This window comes from Phyllopteryx taeniolatus, chromosome 1 (genome assembly GCF_024500385.1).
Source record: "Phyllopteryx taeniolatus isolate TA_2022b chromosome 1, UOR_Ptae_1.2, whole genome shotgun sequence".
Classification (NCBI taxonomy): Eukaryota; Metazoa; Chordata; class Actinopteri; order Syngnathiformes; family Syngnathidae; genus Phyllopteryx; species Phyllopteryx taeniolatus.
This window is the reverse complement of record NC_084502.1, coordinates 39,148,787-39,170,564: the sequence shown is the minus strand read 5'-3', so window position 1 is coordinate 39,170,564 and position 21,778 is coordinate 39,148,787. Positions and strand designations below refer to the sequence as shown.

General features: G+C 46.3%; 1 protein-coding gene across 1 annotated transcript; it reads left to right on the top strand.

Moving 5' to 3' along the window:
- Positions 1-4,413: 4,413 nt before the first annotated feature.
- mtg2 (mitochondrial ribosome-associated GTPase 2) lies at positions 4,414-20,170 on the top strand. Its single transcript, XM_061794795.1, has 6 exons — positions 4,414-4,761; positions 5,892-6,039; positions 6,128-6,243; positions 6,335-6,553; positions 6,651-6,789; positions 9,418-20,170. Exons 1-6 carry the CDS (start codon positions 4,534-4,536, stop codon positions 9,813-9,815), a joined length of 1,248 nt encoding a protein of 415 aa, XP_061650779.1. The 5' UTR covers positions 4,414-4,533; the 3' UTR covers positions 9,816-20,170.
- Positions 20,171-21,778: the final 1,608 nt, after the last annotated feature.

Below are 21,778 nucleotides of genomic sequence, written 5' to 3'. Positions count from 1 at the left end.
CCAGAGTCAGAATCGAACCAGAGTGGGTTGTGTTTGATATAAGACGGAGAACTGCATATCTCTCAGAAGTAGCCTTCATGTTGATAATCAACAATGCCAAAGCACACACCAGTTTTTGGAATACCCAGGAACATTGCAAGGAATAATGGGTTTGATTTTGGTATAATCGTGTACTGTATATAGTACATGGCTGGTGGCCAAGTTAATAATAATAATAATAATAATAATAATAATGGATGTATGAATAATTGTTCATGTTATTTGTAGGCACCTTTCAGGGCACTCAAGGTCAAGCATAGTAAAAGAAAACAAGCGGTACAATAAAATAAAAAAACATAAAAGTCACGTAACATGTCAAATGATATGGGAAATGTGAAAGTGAATAGGCAGTCCGGAGTAGGTGAGTATCGAGTTTGGATTTGAAGATGAGTCTGTTTTTCGGATATCAGGTGGTAGTGAGTTTCAAAGAATTGAGCTGAAAGCTCTGTCCCTCACGATGGACAAATGGGCAAAAAAGACAGTGAGGTGGATGGAGGGCGAAGAGCAGGAGGGTATGGGAACGTGAAGGAGGTCAGTAAGATATGGCGGCGCGAGGTTATTTATGGCCTCGAAGGTGTAGATCAGTATTTTATATTGGATGCGGTAATGGACAGAGGGCCAGTGTAGTTTTTGCAGGGCTGGAGTGATGTGGTGAGTGGAGGGGGTCCTTGTGATGATACAGGTGGCAGTTTTGGAGAAGCTGTACCTTTTGTAGTGGCTTGTGGGGGAGAGCAAACAGAAGGGAGTTGCAAGAATCCAGGCAGGAGGTGCCTGGATTGTTTTTTTCTTTATGTTAAATATGTTTTCAAATATGGAATTTACATCTACTGTACAGTATATTTGTCCGTGACCATATACACTAGTAGTGATAACATAATGACCACTGACAGTTAAACATTTATCTACAATGGCAGCTGTCAGTGGTTCACAACTTTTTCCATTCAAAATTGATGCTATAGATCACTGATGTCAAACTCAAGGCCCGGGTCCTGATCCGGCCTGCCGCATCATTTTATGTGGCCCGCGAAAGCAAATCATGTGTCAACTTCCATGATTCTTGTTTAAAATTGCACATTGTCATCCATCCATCCCTTTTTTGAGCCGCTTCTCCTCACTAGGGTCGCGGGCGTGCTGGAGCCTATCCCAGCTATCATCGGGCAGGAGGCGGGGTACCCCCTGAACTGGTTGCCAGCCAATCGCAGGGTACCTAGAAACAAACAACCATTCACACTCACATTCACACCTACGGGCAATTTAGAGTTGTCAATTAACCTACCATGCATGTTTTGGGGATGTGGGAGGAAACTGGAGTGCCTGGAGAAAACCCACGCTGGCACGGGGAGAACATCCAAACTCCACACAGGCGGGGCCGGGGATTGAGCCCCGGTCCTCAGAACTGTGAGGCAAACTGTGAGTCGTCCACCGTGCCGCCCACATTGTCATATGTAAGAAATAATGTTGAGATATTGCAAGCATTTTTGCAACCGAACTCCTTTTTACAGTAACAATACAGTACAATAGTTGAACAAATTATTATCCTTGACTTCTGATTTGAAAACCAGTTAGCCATGAATTTTCTGTGTATATGTAATAATGTGATGAGGCGATTAAACATTTTTATGTTTTCACAGCCGTAACAGCCCTCTGAGGGAAACCGTAACTACAATGTGGCCCATGACAAAAATGAGTTTGACACCCCTGCACTATAGATGGTGACTTTGACAAGGGATGAATTCTAGTGGCTGTTCAGGGTTAGAATATTTTCGAGATTTTTTTTTGGAGTGTTTTCAGTCTATGGTGGGAAAAGGCCAACGTGAGTTGTATGATCCCTCAGAAGAGTGCTCTGTAAAGATTAATGCTGGTACCGGGTATAAAGAAAAGGGCAATACGGCATACTGTTGATTTGTTTATTTTATTTATATTGTGTACTAACAAAATCCACAATTTTTTTTTATTAATAAAACTGCTCATAATGTACTGTAGCTACAATATAATGGTAAATGTAGAATCATGTCAGAATCAGAATCAGAATCAGAATCATCTTTATTTGCCAAGTATGTCCAAAACACACAAGGAATTTGTCTCCGGTAGTTGGAGCCGCTCTAGTACAACAGACAGTCAATTTACAGAACACTTTGGAGACAGAGACATTGACAAAAAACAATTGCGCAAAAAGATGCAGAGTCCTCTAGCACTTAGAGCAGTTCGAATGACTAATATTGCAATAGACCGGTGCAATGACCATTGTGCAAGGGGCGCTGAGACTTCAAGGATTGTATGCGGTTTAAAGTGACGAGTAGTGCGATAATCTGGGACAATGTTGGTTGTGCAAATGTTACAGATACTCCTCAAACAGTGTGCAATGGAGCAGATGCTACTCTGGCATGAGTGGCCAGTATATGCAAATAGTGCAGCACGGCGAGACAACTACAGTGAGTGCACGAGTAATACATAATTGGCCCCACAGAAATGTGACAACGAACTCAAGTCAAAAAATTGCCAGCTTGTTGTAATGGAATTATAGGTTAGGTGTTTAAAAAGTTGATCGCAAGAGGGAAGAAGCTGTTGGAATGTCTACTAGTTCTAGTTTGCATTGATCGGTAGCGCCTACCTGAGGGAAGGAGCTGGAAGAGCTGGTGACCGGGGTGCGGAGGGTACGAGAGGATTTTGTACGCCCTTGTCTTAGTTCTGGCAGCGTGCAAGTCCTCAATGGTGGGTAGGGGGGTACCGACAAACCTTTCAGCAGTTTTGATTGTCCGTTGCAGTTGGAGTTTGTCCTTTTTTGTAGCAGCACCAAACCAGACTGTGATGGAAGAACACAGGACTGATTCGACTACCGCTGTGTTGAACTGTCTCAGCAGCTCCGGTGGCAGGCCGTGCTTTCTCAGAAGCCGCAGGAAGTACATCCTCTGCTGGGCCTTTTTGAGGACGGAGTTGATGTTAGTCGCCCACTTCAGGTCCTGAGAGACTGTAATTCCCAGGAACTTGAAGGTCTCGACGGTTGACACAAGGCGGCTGGACAAAGTGAGGGGCAGCTGTGGCGAAGGATGCCTCCTGAAATCCACGATCATCTCTACAGTCTTGAGCGTGTTCAGCTCCAGGTTGTGTCGGCCGCACCACAGCTCCAGCCGCTCCACTTCCTGTCGATATGCAGACTCGTCACCGTCCTTGATGAGGCCGATGACAGTGGTTTCAACTGCAAAATTCAGGAGTTTGACAGTCGGGTTCGCTGAGGTGCAGTCGTTCGTGTCGAGAGAGAAGAGCAGCGGAGAGAGGACACAACCTTGGGGCACCCCAGTGCTGATGCTGCGTGTGGATGAGGTGGCCTCCCCCAGCCTGACCTGCTGTGTCCTGCCCGTCAGAAAGCTGTAAATCCACTGGCAGATGGCAGGTGAGACGCTGAGCTGGAGAAGCTTGGATGAAAGGAGTTCAGGGATGATGGTGTTGAACGCTGAGCTGAAGTCCACGAACAGGATCCTCGCGTAGGTCCCTGCACTGTCGAGGTGTTCTAGGATGAAGTGCAGTCCCATGTTGACTGCATCCTCCGCAGACCTGTTCGCTTGGTAGGCAAACTGCAGGGGGTCCAGCAGGGGACCTGTGACACTCTTGAGGTGGTCCAGCACGAGACGTTCAAAGGACTTCATGACCACAGATGTCAAAGCGACAGGCCTGTAGTCATTCAGACCCGAGATTGCAGGTTTTTTGGGGACTGGAATGATGGTGGAGCGTTTGAAACAGGATGGAACTTCGCACAGTTCCAGAGATCTATTGAAGATCTGAGTGAAGATTGGAGCGAGCTGGTCCGCGCAGACTTTGAGGCAGGATGGGGACACATGGTCCGGGCCTGCCGCTTTGTTAATCTTTTGCTCAAACTGATTTCTGCCTTTTATTTGTTTTGAATAGTGTCCTTTTAGCTCAATTGAAGTATTTCATATTTAAAAAAATTTCATCCATCTTTATTATAAATTTAGTATGACGTGTTGGTTAAAGGTACTTTGGCATATTTAAAAAGACTCTTAAATGGCTGAGGAAAAGAGGCCGCTAAACTGTGCAAATAAAAGTGTAGGATTTTGTGGTGGTCAGGACTTTTAGGAATGACATTTTCGGGTTGCATGGTTTTAACACCCAAGTCTTTTATCATTTGGATTGGAGTATTGGAGCTGAAGAAAAAAGTTGCTCTAAAAAACATTTGGATCCCGAATGATAATTTCTATGTACGTCACTGGAGGTGTAATTTTATCATTTGTCCATTTGGTAAAGCTTTCAATATTGCAAATCTTTCCTTTCGCCTCTCGTGTTGGATGTTTTATCTTACACATTCCAGATGATGGCAGTAAAGTATCAAAATAGGCCCTATGAGATTGTACCTCTGTGCTTCCTGTAGTCGTCAACGTCACTTCCGTTTAGTCACATTGTTGATGGCGTTATTTTTCTGCAATAGCCGGAATAACATTTAAACGTGCTGATGCAAGCGGTGGAGACCAAAACGTCGAGATGCTAGCGACATTATCGAGTTTTCAGAGTCTTCTTCGGCTTCACCCAGGCAGACGTTTAGGACTCGCCTGCATTTTCGCTGAGAAGAAACTCGCCTGTGCCGCTCGCTGTCTCCTTCCAGCGACGTGGAGACTGAAAGTCCCCGGCAGAGATGTCAGCACTGCCGCTCCATTGCAGGCAAAAGTCCAAGCTAAACGGAAGAAGAGGGAGTTTTCCGAAAAGAAACTGGTAGGTCTGTGAGAATCTCTCTGTCATTACGTAAAAACCCCACAATCGTGTCATACTGAGTGGTATTTCTAATATTTTGGGCAAAATAAAGTCCACATCACCCACGTGAATTACAACTATAAACAGCTTCAGCTTCTTACTGACAGTATGTAGACTGTATCTGTAAGACTTGTTTAAAAATGTGGTTTTACAGCTCTTTTATTGGATCTCAATGGATAGTGCACATGTTGTTTGTACAGCAGTCGCCTTTGAGTTACGGCACATATTTTACATTCGAAAAACATCCAAACAAAAATGTCACAAAAAGTACAAATTGTATACTGCAATGAAATAATAATGATCGAGTCTGAATTTACTCACAAATTTACTTAAGTGTGGAATATGCGTCAATTTAGTTGAGCACACAACACAAAGCTGTTTCTTATAAATGGAAACAGATGAATACACAGGTTAATTGTACCTTTTGCCATGGAACAGCATTTAATTTTTCTGCCTGTCACTATATGTTGCTGTCATAGAGGAACTAAGATGCATTATTTGTACTAAATGAATAATAATTTTCAGACCAATTAAGTTAAATCCCAAAGATAGCTGGGATAGGCTGCAGCACGCCCGTGTGAATTAATCAATTAATTTGTGATTTGACATGGGGGTAATTACTTTTTTACACACGGCCAGGTAACTATTTTTTTCCTTACTAAATGAAATCACCATTTAAAAACAGCATTACTTTCTTGAGCATTTCTACTTTTAAATAATATTTCTTGCACTGTATGCAGGTTTAATTGTATTTTAAAAAAATCTCATTGTTTTAAATATTTACAAGCGTTTTTTTTCTTTGTTTTTAAATGCTTTTAATCATGTAACGCACATTGAGTTACCTTGTGTATGAAATGCGCTATATACATAAATTTGCTTTGCTTTTAAGTTCACTTGGGGTATATTTGTCTGACCTTTACCTGTGTTTGGTGATATTACATTAAAGTGTGGAAACTATGCAAAAATACAAGAATTTAAGAAGGGGACCAATACTTTTTGACGTCACTGTAAAATGCAGAGAAGTCACATTGAAAAGTAGCACAGATTGCACAGTCTGATTGTGTAAGTGTTGATGTGACTTCTATCCACAGACTCGCCACTTCGTAGACCACAGATGTGTGCGACTGGTGGCCGGTTCGGGCGGAAAAGGGGCTTGCAGCTTTCACAGCGAGCCGCGAAAAGAGTGGGGGGGGCCGGATGGAGGAAATGGGGGTGATGGAGGAAGCATCTCTTTCAAGGGTGAGAGAAAAGTGTGTACCAAACGTGTATCAAAATCTTCAATGCTGCATACATATTTGTACAAAATTTTATATTGCTTTGCTTTCAGCTGATCGGTTTGTCAAGTCTCTGGCTCAAGTAGTTCCTGTATTCAAGGCAGAAGATGGACACTCAGGAGGCAGCAAGAACTGTTATGGTCGGAATGGCCGCCCAACCTTTATTTGTGTGAGCTCAGACAGTATTTGTCAAGTTTCTAGTAATTTAGGAATCTGCTTTGCCATTGTAATGTGACTGGGACACCTTGCATTTTCTGAAGGTTCCAATTGGCACTGTGGTGAAGGAGCAGGGCAGGACGCTAATGGATCTCTCTGAGCATGGGCAAGTGTATCTGGCTGTGTTTGGAGGGGCCGGAGGTAAAGGCAACAGGTTCTTTCTCTCCAATGAGAATCGTGCTCCAATGTCTGCAACTCCTGGAAGTGTGGGCCAGGAGAGAGTCCTTCATCTGGAGCTGCGCACTATGGCCCACGCTGGACTGGTAATAATCTGGTTTAGTTTAAAAATGCACGTTGTTTAAATTTGCCATAAGACACTGAAAAAAAAAGAATTTCATATAAACACTTTTATTCAATCAGGTCGGTTTTCCAAATGCTGGCAAATCCTCTCTTTTGAGAGCCATCTCCAATGCCAGGCCTGCTGTGGCTGCTTACCCTTTCACAACACTCAACCCACATGTAGGAATTGTCAAGTACAGGGATCATGAGCAAGTTGCAGGTAGAGAAGCTAACAGGATTATTATTTGTATTTTAATGTTAAATGGTGACTTTTACAGTGCATCTGGAAAGTAATCACAGTACTTTGCTTTTTCCACATTTTATAGCAGCCTTATTCCTTAATAGATCCATACAGCCATTTTCGTACAGCTTATTCTCACTAGGTTTGCAGGCGTGCTGGAGCCTATCCCAGCTGACTCTGGGCGAGAGGCGGAGTACACCCTGATCTGGTAGCCAGCCAATCGTAGGGCACAGAAACAAACAATCATTCACACTCACATTTACGCCTATGGGCAATTTAGATTCTTCAATTAACCTATCATGCATGTTTTTGGGATGTGGGAGGAAACCGGAGTACCACAAAAGCACAATGTGAAAAAAGTACTATATATAAAGTACTATATATACACACACACACACACACACACACACACACACAGCGGCTGAAATAAGTATTTAACACGTTACCATTTTCTCATTAAATATATTTCCCAAGGTGCCATTGACATGAAAATTTCAACAAATGTTGGTAACGACCTAAGTAATCCATACATACAAAAAATGTAGAACAACGAAGTTCAGAAATTAAGTTGTGTGTAGTAATGTGAAATAACACAGGGAAAAAGTATTGAATATGCCAATTGGTATTTAATACTTTGGACAAAAGCTTTTGTTTTCACTGACAACTTCAAGATGCCTTCTGTATGGAGAAACTAGTCACACGCATTGCTCTGGTGTGATACACAAGCAGTCCTCAAATCTGGAAGGTTCCGTGGGCTTCTTTTATGGACCTTGAGCTTTGGTTCTTTCCATAGATTTCCGATTGGATTCAAGTCAGGTGATTGGCTGGGCCATCCGAGCAGCTTTATTTTTTTTCTTTGAAACCCATTGAGAGCAGCCCCCCACCGTCATGTTCCCACCTCCGAACTTCACTGTTGGTATGGGATTTTTTTTAGGCTGATGTGCAGAGCCATTTCTCCCCCAAACGCATTATGGTATCCAAACATTTCAATTTTGCTCTCATCCGGCCAGACTATATTCTCCCAGTATTTAACTGGGTTGTCCAAATGTAGTTCAGCAAACTTTAAAAGTATTTTGACATGCATTTTTTCAGAAATGGGGTCTTGCGTGGTGAGCGTGCATACAGCCCATGGCGGCAGAGTACATTACTCACTGTTTTCCTTGTGCCAACAGTACCTGCTAATAAATTATCATGAGATGTCTTGACTCACACCTTGGCAATGAGACCTTTTTTTTAGGCCATCAATTAGGACTGAACCAGCTGATATTCATTTGCACTGAAAAAGGGCTGGATTGCTGTTTGATTATTGATAGTTTTTAGGTGTTGTCTTGGCTTTCCATGCATTTTTGCACCTCCCTTCATGTGTTCAATACTTTTTCCCTATGTCATTTCACATTTTTACACAAAACTTAATTTCTGATCTTATTTGTTCTACTTTCTTTGAATGTAAGGATTACTTGGGTTGTTCCTAATATCAGGTCACATTTTCAGTTCAATAGCACCTTTGGAAGTATATTTAGTGAGAAAAATGGTGACGTGTTAAATACTTATTTCAGCCCCTGTATATATTTTTATAATTTTGGCAATGAAGCTAAAAATTGAGCTCAGGCACACACCTGCCTATAAAAGGTCCCCACCATCACCACACACAGAAACACACAAATGCACGTCAGTACAAACCAATCATGAAGTTAAATCAATTGTTAGGAGACCTCTAAGGCAAGATTGTCTCAAGGTACAGATCAGGGAAAGAAAGATTGCTGCTGCTTTGATGGTTTCAATGAGCATCAAATGGAAGAAGTTCAAAACTACCAGGACTCTTCCTAGAGCTGGCCACCCATCTAAATGAGCAATCGGAGGTGAAGGGTCTTAGTAAAGGAGGTGACCAAGAACCCGATGGTCACTCTGTCAGAACTCCGGCCTCTGTGGAAAGAGGAGAACCTTCTAGAAGGACAACCATCTCTGGAGCAATCCACCAATCGGGGCGGTATGGTATAGGGCCCAGACATGTTTGGAGGTAACCAGGCACAACTCGTCATCTGCCCGATACCATCCCTACAGTGAAGTGTGGTGGCAGCATCATGCTGTGGGATATTTTTCAGCAATATGAACTGGGAGATGTGTCAGGATTGAGGGGAAACATGAATGCAACACTATACAGACTAAAGACATCCTGGAAGAAAATATGGTCCAGAGTGCTCGTAACCCCTCACTGGGGCTATGATTCATCTTAAAGCAGGGTGACAACTCTAAGCACACAGCCAAGATCCAGTATCATAGGAATGGCTTCATGACAACTCGGTAAATGTCCTTTCGTGGTCCAGTCAGACCCCAGACTTAAGTCCGGTTGATCATCATCACAAGCTTGTGGCCTCAAAAAAAAAAAAAAAATGCTGCGAAAGTTGGATTAACAAAGCATTGAGCAAAGGCTGTGAAGATTTCTGTATCTAATTTTTAAAGAGAAATGATGTAATTGAATCCATTAAGGAATTTATTCGGTTTTGGAATAAGACAATGTCAATGTAGTAAAGCATTGTGAATACTTTCAGGATGCACTATATACAGTACTTGCTATGCTTTTAACAATGTCTGTGCTGCCTGATACAGTTGCTGACATCCCAGGCATCATTGAAGGAGCACATCTCAATCGAGGCCTGGGCATCTCTTTCCTACGACACATTGAGCGTTGCCGATTCCTCCTCTTTGTTCTGGACTTGTCGTCTCCAGAGCCCTGGACCCAGCTCCAGTACCTGCGCTATGAACTGGACCAGTATGAGCCTGGTCTGTCTCAGCGGCCTCACGCCATTGTCGCCAACAAAATAGACTTACCCAAAGCCCGTGAGAACTTTCATACTTTGAAGAGCCATGTTACTCAGAGAGTCATTCCTGTGTCAGCTGTCACTGGGCACAACACAGAGGAACTCATCCTTCACCTTAGAGAGCTGTATGACGGCTACCTCCATGGAGATGGAAGCATAGAGGAAGAAAACCCCACAAGATGGTAATGAGAATGGAACAAGGTTTGTCAGAAACATTCCAGGACTGGTGCCACAAAAGATATACAGTGAAGCCTCGATAAAATGGACCCCGATATAACAGATATCCATCGGGACTGAAAAAGTGTGTCCAAAAATAGTTTCCATTTCTCGCTTAAAATGCCATTGACAAAGTCTGTTAGTTCCAGAATTGGCCGCTGTTGCTTACTCGGGCTGTTGCGCAATGCAGGCAGAGAATGGGATTGATGTATTGCCAGGTCACAGAGATACAGTATGACTAGATCCATTTCAAAAGACGTGCCTCCTGTGCCTTTCTGGTGACCATGTTGAGTGTGGGGAATTGACGTGGCAGCTATGTGATGATGGTTCAATCTACTGCCAATTGTGTATTGAGCATGGTAGAGAGAGAGCGGCATGGCTCTGAGGAATACAAAACCGGAATATGCTATTTTTGGTATAGTAACATTTTTTTTGTCAAGCCGTTCCCCTTTGGCAACGGATTTGGAACTAGGAAGTACACTAATTCCTCGCTGCTCATGAAAGCGACTCTCTGATGAGGAGTACTGTATGTCAACAATTCATTATGACCAAGCACACCGGCGTTATAAATTTGGATAAAATATGAAACTTTCAAACATTTTCAAGCTTTTTTTAGATTTATTTACAATAACTTCGTACTGTACTTGGTGTTTTAGGTCACAAAGAAAACCTACAAACAATAATTTTGTACTGTACAGTAATATGGGTTCATATGGCCTAAAAAAAAAGTGCTTCAATGTAACAGACCATCGGCTATATCGGACAACCCACCGCCCCTATTAGTCCGTTCTATCAGGTTTCCACTGTATTTCAAATTCAAACTGCAAGTATTCTCTCTTGAAGTAATCCCATCTGGGTCTCACGCCCTTTCCCACTTTCTCTGACACACTTTCAAGCACTCCTGGAAGGATTATTCCGGCATCCTTTGCAGCTCTGTTGTCATGGCCGCCGTGACGTCGGCCACATCTTGAAAACGGTTCCCCTTAAAGGTCAGAGGACAAAGATGTTATGGGGTCAGTTAAAATTCATATTTGCATTGTTTGCATGCACAACATTTCCAGCAAGTTCTCAAGTATAGTTTAGCTAAAAATTAGGTTTTTAGGCGTATTGAGCACGCCCCGAACATACCCGAAAATCGAGACGTCGGGGTCTAGGTACTCTATTCACCACAAGGGCTACCGGAAGTGATGTTGGAATTGCCAAACACGGCGTGCTACACTCTGTACGCAGTGGTGAGCAACGTGTTGGTACATGAGGAGGAGGAGGATGTCAAAGTACAGGAGCACCCAACTGAACATGGCATCCTCAAACCGTACATGTTTGAGCCGATCAGGAGGTCGGAACCTGACAGAGACGACGATGAACAGCCAAGTAGCAGCTGTACAACAGAAAAAGAGTGGCCACTGGTTCGATATAACGGCACTGCCGGCAGAAGAGACAACATAGTACTGCGCAGAGTGGATTGGAAATACAGACTGCGCAATGCGCGCGACAAGTTGTGCGGGGTACGGAAGGTACGGATGAAGGTGCCCGAGCCGACGGCCCCCGCGCGGCGATCTCCCGAGAGCGCGGCTCCGGGGAGCGCACACCAAACCACTGCCGCCCGAGCGCGCCTACATTAGGATGGCCTCGCCCCACCCACCCCACCGGCCTGTCCGGGCCGAGGCGTCCCGCCTCCGCCGCAGGCCGGGTGGCACGCGCGAAACGTGCGGTCCCCGGTGTGGTGTCTCGATCGATCGCTCAAAATGAGTCTATAATGTATATATAAATGAGAGGTGATCAAAATGAATCACTATAAGATATACGATTTAAAAAATCTAACAAATCTGTGTAAATAAGATCCAATCAATTCCTTACAATTACATTTTTTTTATATATGTATTGGTTTTATATTGAAGAGAAAGACACAAAAGTAATATAGTAAAACACCCCAACTTTTATTTGTGAAAAAGCAACACAGAGCCAACAATTTTTTTTAAGAGCAAAAAACACACTGTCGTCATTGTTGTCGTCAATCAATCAATAAAAATAAAGAAACACTATATATCTTTGGCAATCGTTTTAAAAAGAACAAATAGATAAATAAATAAATACATAAAGAAAAATAAAGAAACCCTATATATCTTTGGCAATCGTTTTAAAAAGAACAAATAGATAAATAAATACATAAATAAATAAATAAAAATAAAGAAACACTATATATCTTTGGCAATCGTTTTAAAAAGAACAAATAGATAAATAGATGAATAAATAAATACATAAATAAAAACAAAGAAACATTATTTATCTGTGCATAGGTCAGATGCCACTGAACATTTGGAGGGAAGTAAAAAGTTTGGAGGCTTCCTCCTCAGGAGGTGGTAACATCAGATAGGATCCCAAGAGAGTCCTGATTGTATCCCGGGAAAAAAGGCACGTAAGTGGTCCGAAGCGACGACGACAACAGCACCACGCCGGATGCTATTGTGTGTTCGGGGTGCGGGGGGGATTGTTGCGAGGTTGAGGCAGCAGATGGCGTACGGGTTGATGTTGGGTCTGCGTGTGAGAAGAAAGCAAAATGAGAGGATGCATGGAAAGGGAAGACGACTGAAAGACGCAGATGTTGTCTCCAGCATTACCTTTGATTGTGCCTCGTCCCTCTTCTCAGCGAGCCAGTCTTCCACCGAACGCCCTGCCGACTGAGAGCAAAAGTGCTCGTTCCTGTAACGGCTATGGCCAAATGCTTTTGACTTGGGGTTTCCACAGAGCTTGCATTTATGTTGAGTTGCATTTCTCCTTTTGGGACCACCACTGCTGCCAGGGGGGGTGCTGACACTTGGAGTGGCGAAGCCCATATGCGGCCGTATCTGATGCTTCCGTATGCGAGCAGCAGCGGACGAAGACGAAGCGGCCACAGCAGCAGCAGACGAGGACGAAGCGGACACAGCAACAGCAGCAGCAGCGGAGGAGGACGAAGCGGACACAGTGGCGGAGTAGGGTGAAGCGGATGCAGCAGCAGCGGCGGCGACGGAGGAGGAGGAGGATGAAGCGGACACACGCGCTTCAAAAAGCTCTGGCAGGACAGGCCCTCTGTGAGTGACTGCCAGACCAGAGCTGTCGTTCGGGTGGTGGTATTGCAGGCCTTTACTGGGCTGCACCGCCTTCTCCAGTAAAGGCTTGAACGGTGGGAGTGCCTCTGCTGCGACCTGGTCTGCGTGGGCGCCGGAAGCACTACGCACAGGCCCCTGGCCAGTTCCTCCTTGCTTCTCCGGTTGTACCTATTAAAATAAATAAATAAAAGGCAAAGTAAAAATGGACAAAATATACAGGCCCGGATGCGTGCAAGTGAGTGAGTCTTACCACTGTGAAACGGTCCGGTGATTGACCTCCACCAGCTGGATGGGAGCGGCGGCCAGCAGCTGCACAGACCTGCAGATCTGTTTGATCCGCCCAAAGTCACGCATCACTAGCCCCCATCGGCTCATCCGGATTCCGGCCAGGCTGTGCCCCTGAGCGTGGATGTGGCACAGCGCGATGAAAATGGCCTCCATCAACCTGCTCACACTCGGGATGTGCGCCACCTCCGTGCCCTTTCCGATGGCGAGACTATCCGCAGAAAACGCTGCCACGTGAGTTGCCAGCTTGGAAACCTCTCACATACCTTACAGGACAAACCGCACGTACCGTTTGGCACTGTCCACGCCCGTCGAGTGGCGATTTCTGGCCCGAGGTCTTGAAGCAGTCCTTGGACAACCTGTCCTTGTGCCGCGTAAGAAGGGCAAGGGGGGCCTTGTCCCTGGAGTCCACCTTCAGCCACAGATCCCTGATGTTGGCCACCTGCGTCTGAGTGACAAAGGGACACAGACGCAGCCCCACCAGCGCCGACGCCAGGCGGAAGACGTGCTGGTAGCCTGTGCGTCCGTCCGGTCAGAGGACGTCCTGCGTCAAACGGGCGGCTTTTGGTCAAACTGGGAATTCAGCAAAAAAGACAAATGGACGGAGAGGCCTAACATCCTCTACGTTGGCGTCTGGAGGTGGTGGGGGCCCAGCCGTCCTGTCCCTGTCCTGGCATTCCATCATGGACTCAGACAAGGCCATGAACTCCGGGTCTCCTTCGTCCGGCTCTTCCACGTCGACTGCCCTGTCATCCTCCTCCTCTTCCTCCGCCACCTTGTCCATCCAAGCAGTCGGGTCCTCATCCTCCCCCTTCTTGTCACGAGCGCTGGTCTGGGCGTACAGGTAGTCCAAGCCGATGAGCTCCCCTGAACGCGAGCAATTTCAAGTCAGAACGTGTCACGCCGGTGGGAGAGAGAGGGAGGGGGTTGGCCTGGCACATCCCTACGACTTACCGGTGTACTCCCCCGGCGGGGTGTAGTTTTCCACCACCGTGCGTTTCAGCAGCTTCTGCGTCAGCTTTTGGAAAGCGCTGAGCAGGCAGGAGTTGTAGCAGCGTGTCAAGGTTGTCGACAGGCCCCCCACCACGGCTGCCCTGGCTCGGTCCTTGTTCCACCGGGTCAAGCCCTCCAGCAGGTAGACCTGGAAGTGGAGGGCGTTGGCCACGGTGCCTGCCAAAGAGGACAGAAGGAGAGTTACGCTTGCCCGACCGCCAACGACCCCCGCCACAAAACGCTCGCGCTCCTCACCTGGAATGAAGCGGCACTGGTGGAGGTGGAAGCACTCCAGGGAAGTGGAGCCTCGCGCGCACTTGAATATCGGAAGCTTGATGCCACCTCTCGTCACCTCCCCCACCTTGGTGGATATGGGGACGCCGGGCGGGTCCTGGATGCAGGCCATGTGCTGGCGCTGCGTGTCCCAGATGTGCCGAGTCCTGGCCTGGTCGAGGAGAGCCATGCCCATCGTATCCTTGGCCTCCCAGAAGTGGTCCAGCACCTCCTGGATGAACCGCTCCGTCTCCTTGGCCCCTCTGGTGCGGCGACGGCAGTGTCGGCCCAGCTCCCTGGCCGAAAAAGTGACCGGTCGGCCGCCGTACGCACCCTGCTCGGCCTGCTTGGCCCGTCTCAGCAGGTTCCTGTCCTCGGCGTCCCACTCGAAGATGGCCAGGGACAGCCTGGCCGTGAAGGGACCGTAGAGGATTTGGGCGTCTGTGGTCACCCCCCTGGCGAAGCGCCGCATGAGGTGCCACACGTCCAGCCGCACCATCAGATCCTTCCAATCGCCGAACATGGCCGCGACCTAAGGCACGCGGGAAAAGAGAGAGCGTTAGAGTGGGACGCGAAAGAGCCTGCGCGCCGAAGAATCAATTTCACCTACCTTGACCTTCCCGGTGGCACAGCAGCAGTCGCGGTCCACGTACAGAAGCTGAGGCGGGGCCTGTCCCGCCTCCCTGTACCGCCGCATCAGTCCGCTCGCCATGCTCGACAGCCTTTCACCCTCGGCGACAGTGAGCACGGACATGAGCACCTGCCCGTGCTCGTTGCCCACGTTGGTGACCCAGGCAGTGGTTCCGGCCGCCCCCGCAAGCTTCTTGGCCATCTGTCAGCGCAAAGGCACGGGGTGAGTGTCAGCAGCGGGCGGCGTGGCGGCAATGGAAACGATGCGCACCCTCGGACGACTACGTACCTTCTTGGTGGAGTGCATCTTCAGCACGCTCCCGAAGACCGACGTGATGCGGGCCTTGTTCTCAGGAAGGTGTGGAATCACCGCCCTCACGAAGGTGGCCAGAAACCAGACTGTGCGGGGCACAGGGTGCATGCACCCTAGAACGCCGGTGGGAACACCCAGCTGCTCCAGCACAGAGAGGTACTCCAAACTGTGCCTCAGCCACTCCAAGGTATGCCCCTCCTGGATTTTCCGTCGCAGGCTGGTGACGGAGTTGCCCAACGAGCGGTCCTTCAGCATGTGCACCACCTTCAAGTCGCAGGCCAACCTAGCGGGAAGCAAAGTGATGCGGCGATGTGCGAGGCTGAGCCGACGACCACCGCTCGCTCGGTTCCTTTCTTACTTGTACGTGAGGACGGCCGGGAACTTCAGCTGTTGGTACATGCTCATCTGCTAGATGATGGCTTCTTCCCAGGCCGAGTACTTCCGGCGGCAGCTGTTGCACTCCAGGTACTCTGTGCCCATGAAGTACCAATCTTGGAGGTCCAGCACCCGCCGCACGGTCCGGTACAGCCCGCCTCCGGTCAGCCGGTGCCGGCAGTGGGGGCAGGCCAGCTTCAACCCCCACATCTTGTACGGCGCCCAAAGGAAGAAGCGGTGGTGGAAGAAGGGCTTGGAGGACGTTGGGGGCTGGGTGTAATAAAGTGGCGTTTTGGGGGGGTCCCACCATAGCTGAAGCTCCGACGTCAGGACGATTTTCCCACGGGAGCCTTTGACGTAGAACGCTTTGGCCAGCCATTCGTGCTTGGTCTCCGGCAAAGTTTGGCGCCAGCCCTTCGGCAGCACCTGCGACAGGCGGACGATGATGACACTCTGGTAATAAGTGCGGGGCGCCCACACAGGCACCCGTGTGCCTGCCTGCGTTGCAATGCCTACCTTTGTGTCGGAGGTCGACTCTGTGCCAGCTGTCTGCCCTCTGGCAAGTGCACCTACGCCAGAGGCGGACGCGGCGGAGGTTGAGGCAGCTGCTGACGGTTCCTCAGACACTGTCGAGTCGAGACATCGCTGTCAGTCTAATTTCATTCTCACTCAGACTACGCAGTAGAGACATTAAATTCACTCACGCTGAGACTCGACTTCTGCGGCGGCTTCCATTAGCTGCTGGTCAGACGGCTCACCCTCTCCTGTAAAGAAACGCCTGTAAGTGTCAACAATAATTTTTAGTAATGATGATGGTCTCTATGATGACCACGTTTACCCGCGTTGTATTTGGCCTGTCTGTCTCGGCCCAGGATGTACTGTTGGAAGGAGTGCAACCGCAAGCCCTGGAACACCTTGGTCTTCCTCATCCATGCCACGTATCTAGGATAGGATAATTTCATTTAACCTAACCTCCCTCATGTTGGTTAATGACATTTTTCACAGGCAATAAGACAACTTACGATCGATGCTCCTCACCGGGGGAGTCGTACAGGAAGCGATAGGTGTCATGGCGGTACTCCCCGAACTCCAGCAGCTTGTCATCCATCTCCCTGACCACCGGCGCGCCCATGAGCATCATGCGGTTGCGGACGGCCAGGGACATGTCCGGGAACAGCTGCGTGTAGGATGCCAGGGCGTCTTTGTTCCGAGCCAGGGGCGACTGTGACGTGTCTCAGCCGTCCCGCTCCTTCTGGTGAGAGGCCAGGATGAAGGAGGCGTAGCCCACGTCATTGCTCAGCAGCCACTTGAAGGTCCGGCCCCGGTATTGACCAAACTGGAGCTCACACTCGCTGAGCACCAGCTGCCAGCACCCGGGGTCTCCCCCACCCTGGACCACACAAGCCTTGGCGTCCGCCGTCACCTGATCCGCCATTTTGCAGGTCGTGACCGTAGCTGCAGACCTACGACCATGACCAATTTGTCATTATAATCAAATAATGTCACACGTGATAGCAATGTACATTTATTGGGGGGGGTGGCATCGTCGTCATCATCATCATCACGACGCTCATCCTACAGTGTACCTAGAGGCTCGGGCTATCTTGGAGGCTTCCTTGTAAGACTCCAGAGTCAGCTGTTTCGATAAAGCCAGGTAGCGGAATTGAGGATGGAAATCCATCGTGCTGAAAATAAAATCAAATAATTTCTATCTACCATTAAAACCTTTCTGACTTACTGGAAAGCCACGTGTGTCAACACAAACAATTAATGTGACCCAATAACAATGACGTAATAGGCTGAATACTATTATATCATCATTCAGTTAGAATTTTTCACAGACCTGTTGAACTGTTGCTGTACTCATGACTCGGGAACAACGTGTGTGGACACAAACAAATTCATTCGCCGCAAAAAAGTCATTTTAACCCAATAAAAACGATGTAATAGGCTGAATACTATTATATCATCATTCAGTTAGAATTTTCACAGACACCTGTTGAACTGTTGCACTAATGACTCGGAAGCAACGTGTGTGGACACAAACAAATTCATTCGACGACGCAAATAAGTCATTGGACGGACCCAATAAAAACTATGTAAAGTGAAGAAATTAATCAAAGGAAGTTTACCTTGAACGGCAATGGCGTCTGTATTACGAACGGCGGCGGAGGGTGGGAGGCACCCTCACTGAGGACAGCCAATCGTGAGTGTAGAGAGTTTATGGTGTATGCTGATTGGCCATCCTAATAAGTTAAGTGGACCCATCAGCGAACCCCGAGTATGGCTTCCCGCGGGGCGGTTTGTTTGCGCATCCCATGAATCCATAATTTACTTGCTCCAGCATCCTCACTTGGCGATAGAAACATAGTCATGAACAGACGCAGTATGAGCAGTCGGCCGTTGGTGTGAGATTCATAATGCGTTGGTCCCATCCATCCATCCATTTCTGTACCGCTTATATTTATTTGTTGTGATATGATATAAGTATACCGTAATTTCTCGTGTATAATGCGCACCCATGTACAATACGAATCCCCCAAAGTTCACCTCAAAATTCTGGAAAATTAAATATTATCTGTATTTTTTTATTTTTTTCAAATAATTATTCCGATGTTAAGCACTTTATTTGAACAGATTCTTTCCTTAATTTACTTGTTCTTATTTTGAAATTCACAGCCCTACTTGTATTTCGTAAATTAGAAAACACACAGTTGTGCTCATATGTTTGATTACCCAGGCAGAATTTGTAAGATGGGTACAATTCTTTAAAGAAAACATGAAGGGCAAAGCGAAACACATTTAATTTTATTTTAATGGGATTCAAATTAAACAGTCAAGCATTTCAGGAAAGCATTATTAAACAAAACATAACCATAAAGAAATTAATGATGGTTGTTGTTCAGTCATCAGTCATATTTATATATAAAAAAAAAAACATTTCACAAATTCTCCCAGGGTATGTAAACTTATGAGCACAACTGTACATATATGCAGTCATACGTACCCCTGTCATATTGGAATGAGAGTGTAGGCTACATCTTTTTTTAAAACCACTAGGTGGCAGTGGCATTTTGGAAGGAAAGTACTGCTTTTTCATAACTACTAGATGGAGGCATACATTAAAAAATGTGAGTTTTTTCCATTTACCCCTATACCTATATTTAATGCGCACTATTGACTTTTGACACTTTTTTTGGGGGGGGGGGGGGGGGGGGAATGCGCATTATACACGAGAAATGACGGTATATCTATAAAGTATTTTATTGGACATACATTATGTGCATTTGGTCAGTATTCTTCTGGTTTCTTGGCGAGAACACTCTAGAAAAAGAGACACTGTTCTCTGTGGGTTTTAATTTTAATTTCTTCTGCACCATGGCGGGTGTGAGATTTAGTTCATCTTGCTGGCGGTTGAGGTCCCGATGGCCGTAGGAAAAATAGTTGGCACCGCAGCTGGTTTCAGTCTCTGCCTAACTACACTTGTGTATCCAATGCTTTCTACCAAGTCTTTCTCAAAACACGCCGGTTCGAAGTGATCAGCACAGAGTTTGGAATGCTTGCTCGGCACCCATAGCTGGCCACATTTCTTCCCCCCGTCAATTGACTTCCCTCTCCCCTGGTTACGTATTCCTTTTTCACTTGGAAAGCTAAAAACTATCTCTTGTCGCTGCATGAACCATTTGTACAACCAAATGCCACACAATTAACCATCGTGAAATCGCTGATACATATGACAACAAATATACAAGGACGGGAACAACTGCATGGAACAATAGCACATAAGACCGAATGAACAGGCCGTTTGGCTAGTGTTGCGTCACAGCGCGGCAAGAGCCAAAGACCGGAAGGCGCTAGATGCAAAAAGCAAAAGGTGCATTCTGAATCATATTTAACTGCTGTGTATCTGCTATACCTGTATACTCACTTTGAAATGGAAGCTGTGGTTTGTACAGGGGTTCTAGAATTATAAAGTTAATTTTTAACATCTTTGTCCTCTGACCTTTAATGACCCCTGAGCCAAGACAGATGAGTAGGAAGGTTCCTCCAACCCAATAATGTGCTTCTTGGCCAGGAACTGTCGGATGCTTGTGGCAGTGTAAATTGGCAGATTGTCATGGTGAAGCAGCCATAAGTTATCCTGCCACAATTCTCACCTCTTCTTCCGCACTAAATAAAGCCAATGTTGCAGGATCTCTGTGCTCTATCATGCTGCTTGATCATCTGGCCTACATTGAAGGGGACAACTCATAGTTTGCGGTTTGAAATGTGTCTTTTTTGTGACACTAGTTCTGGACGTTTTATAACATACCCCAAATGTTCATCTGTTGTCAGCTCTTGAATAAATGTTTACAAACACAGTTGAAGATTTTTGTTTTGTGAGTTTATGCAATTTAGGATCCATTGGATGACTCATTTTAGAATTCCTGGATAGAAGGTAAGTTTACAATACAGCTAAATTGCCCACTAAATAAACCAAAGCAAACTAACAAGGAAGTCTACTCAGTATGACTTGCAGATAAAATAGATTTGTATTAACGAATTAGTGAAAAAGATAATCTACAAATGTAGTGAGAGGAGAGATGCCACCAGGTCCTCAGATAAATGAGAGTGATGTTTGCACATTCCCACCAACAGTTAATGCTGCAGCAGAAATTAGCATCAATGAACATTCCGTGCACACACCAATACACAAACGTTCACATTGAATATTCATCTAGTACAGTGGACTCCATTGATACCATGGCACCATTAGTTTCATCCCCCTTTAATACCGGCAATTGTACTTTGTCTCCCGGCATTACAACGCCAACCCACCAAAGGATCATGGCCTTTGCAAACCTGAGCAGCAATGTGCAGAAGCAAAACATCACACACAAAACTAATACGAGCGCTGCTGAAATTTGAACTAACACTGCATCCATTGGCCCAAACCTATCCTGTAACCAGGTATTGGCTGAGCAGCCTGCTTTAGCTGAAGGGCCAAAAGCGTCTCTAATGACCTTTAACGCTTCTACTATGCTGGTGATATTATCTGAGTTGTCTGGTATCAAAGTGTAACTAGCATCTCCTGTCAAATTCAGAGAAACACACAAACCACCCTGCCTGGCCAAAATGTAGTCAAGTGCCATATCGTGTGTGAGCAAATTTAGTCAATGGCTTCTGTGTGTATTCGACAAAAGCTCAAATCCCTTAATCGTTTCATTAGCAAAACCCTGCAAAGTGTACGGTATATTATCAATGTGATCCGCCAAAAATGTCACTCCATACCATGGAAAAAGTCCAATGCCTTCCATTTGGCTTGCTGGTTCTTTAAATCCCCTTAATCAGTTTGCTACTCCTGTTGACCCCACTGCCATGAAAAAAATAGTCTTTGTCCCTTTCACTCGCGACTAGCCTGGTCTCAGATGCTATGCCGGCTGTGTGTTCACCTTGAGAGGTCAGAACAGCAGTTTTCCTTTTGACATCAGACTTTAAGGGACCTTTATTCCGTCGACTGCCATTAGAGGAAACGATACTTCCTTTAATAGTTATCCCTTTAGCTGGGGCTCTAACTCGTCCTTTTTCTTCTACTAAGTCGACTATATGGGTCTTATAGGTTAGCTTTAGCCATGTAGTAAGTTCACCTCGATTATTCAATAAGGGTCATATACAAGAACAAGTATATTTTCCCCTCAATTGGTTTTACCCTATCAACAAAAGTCCACAACTAGTTCCCGCATTGGCCCATTGGGTGTTGGAATGTAACCTGGAGGTGTCATCACCCCTCTCCTAACATTGTTTGTCAGACATATGGTGCATCTGCCTATAATATCGTCAATTTGTTCCAGCAAATATGGTGCCCAAAATGCATATTCTTTCATAATTTTCCACTTCACTTCCCCCCTTGCGCCATGGGCTTACCCATGCGCCTCCTGAATGAACAGACCCAACAGGTCCGGGGGTGCCACTATGAGACCCACATGATTTCTCCA

What these genes read in the sequence shown, in the direction of transcription:
- mtg2 (XM_061794795.1), top strand. Translation starts at nt 4,534, where the DNA reads ATGCTAGCGACATTATCGAGTTTTCAGAGTCTTCTTCGGCTTCACCCA. An exon ending in AGGAAGCATCTCTTTCAAGG is followed by an intron (nt 6,040 to 6,127) that starts GTGAGAGAAAAG and finishes CTTTGCTTTCAG; the next exon opens with CTGATCGGTTTGTCAAGTCT. An exon ending in GGATCATGAGCAAGTTGCAG is followed by an intron (nt 6,790 to 9,417) that starts GTAGAGAAGCTA and finishes TGCCTGATACAG; the next exon opens with TTGCTGACATCCCAGGCATC.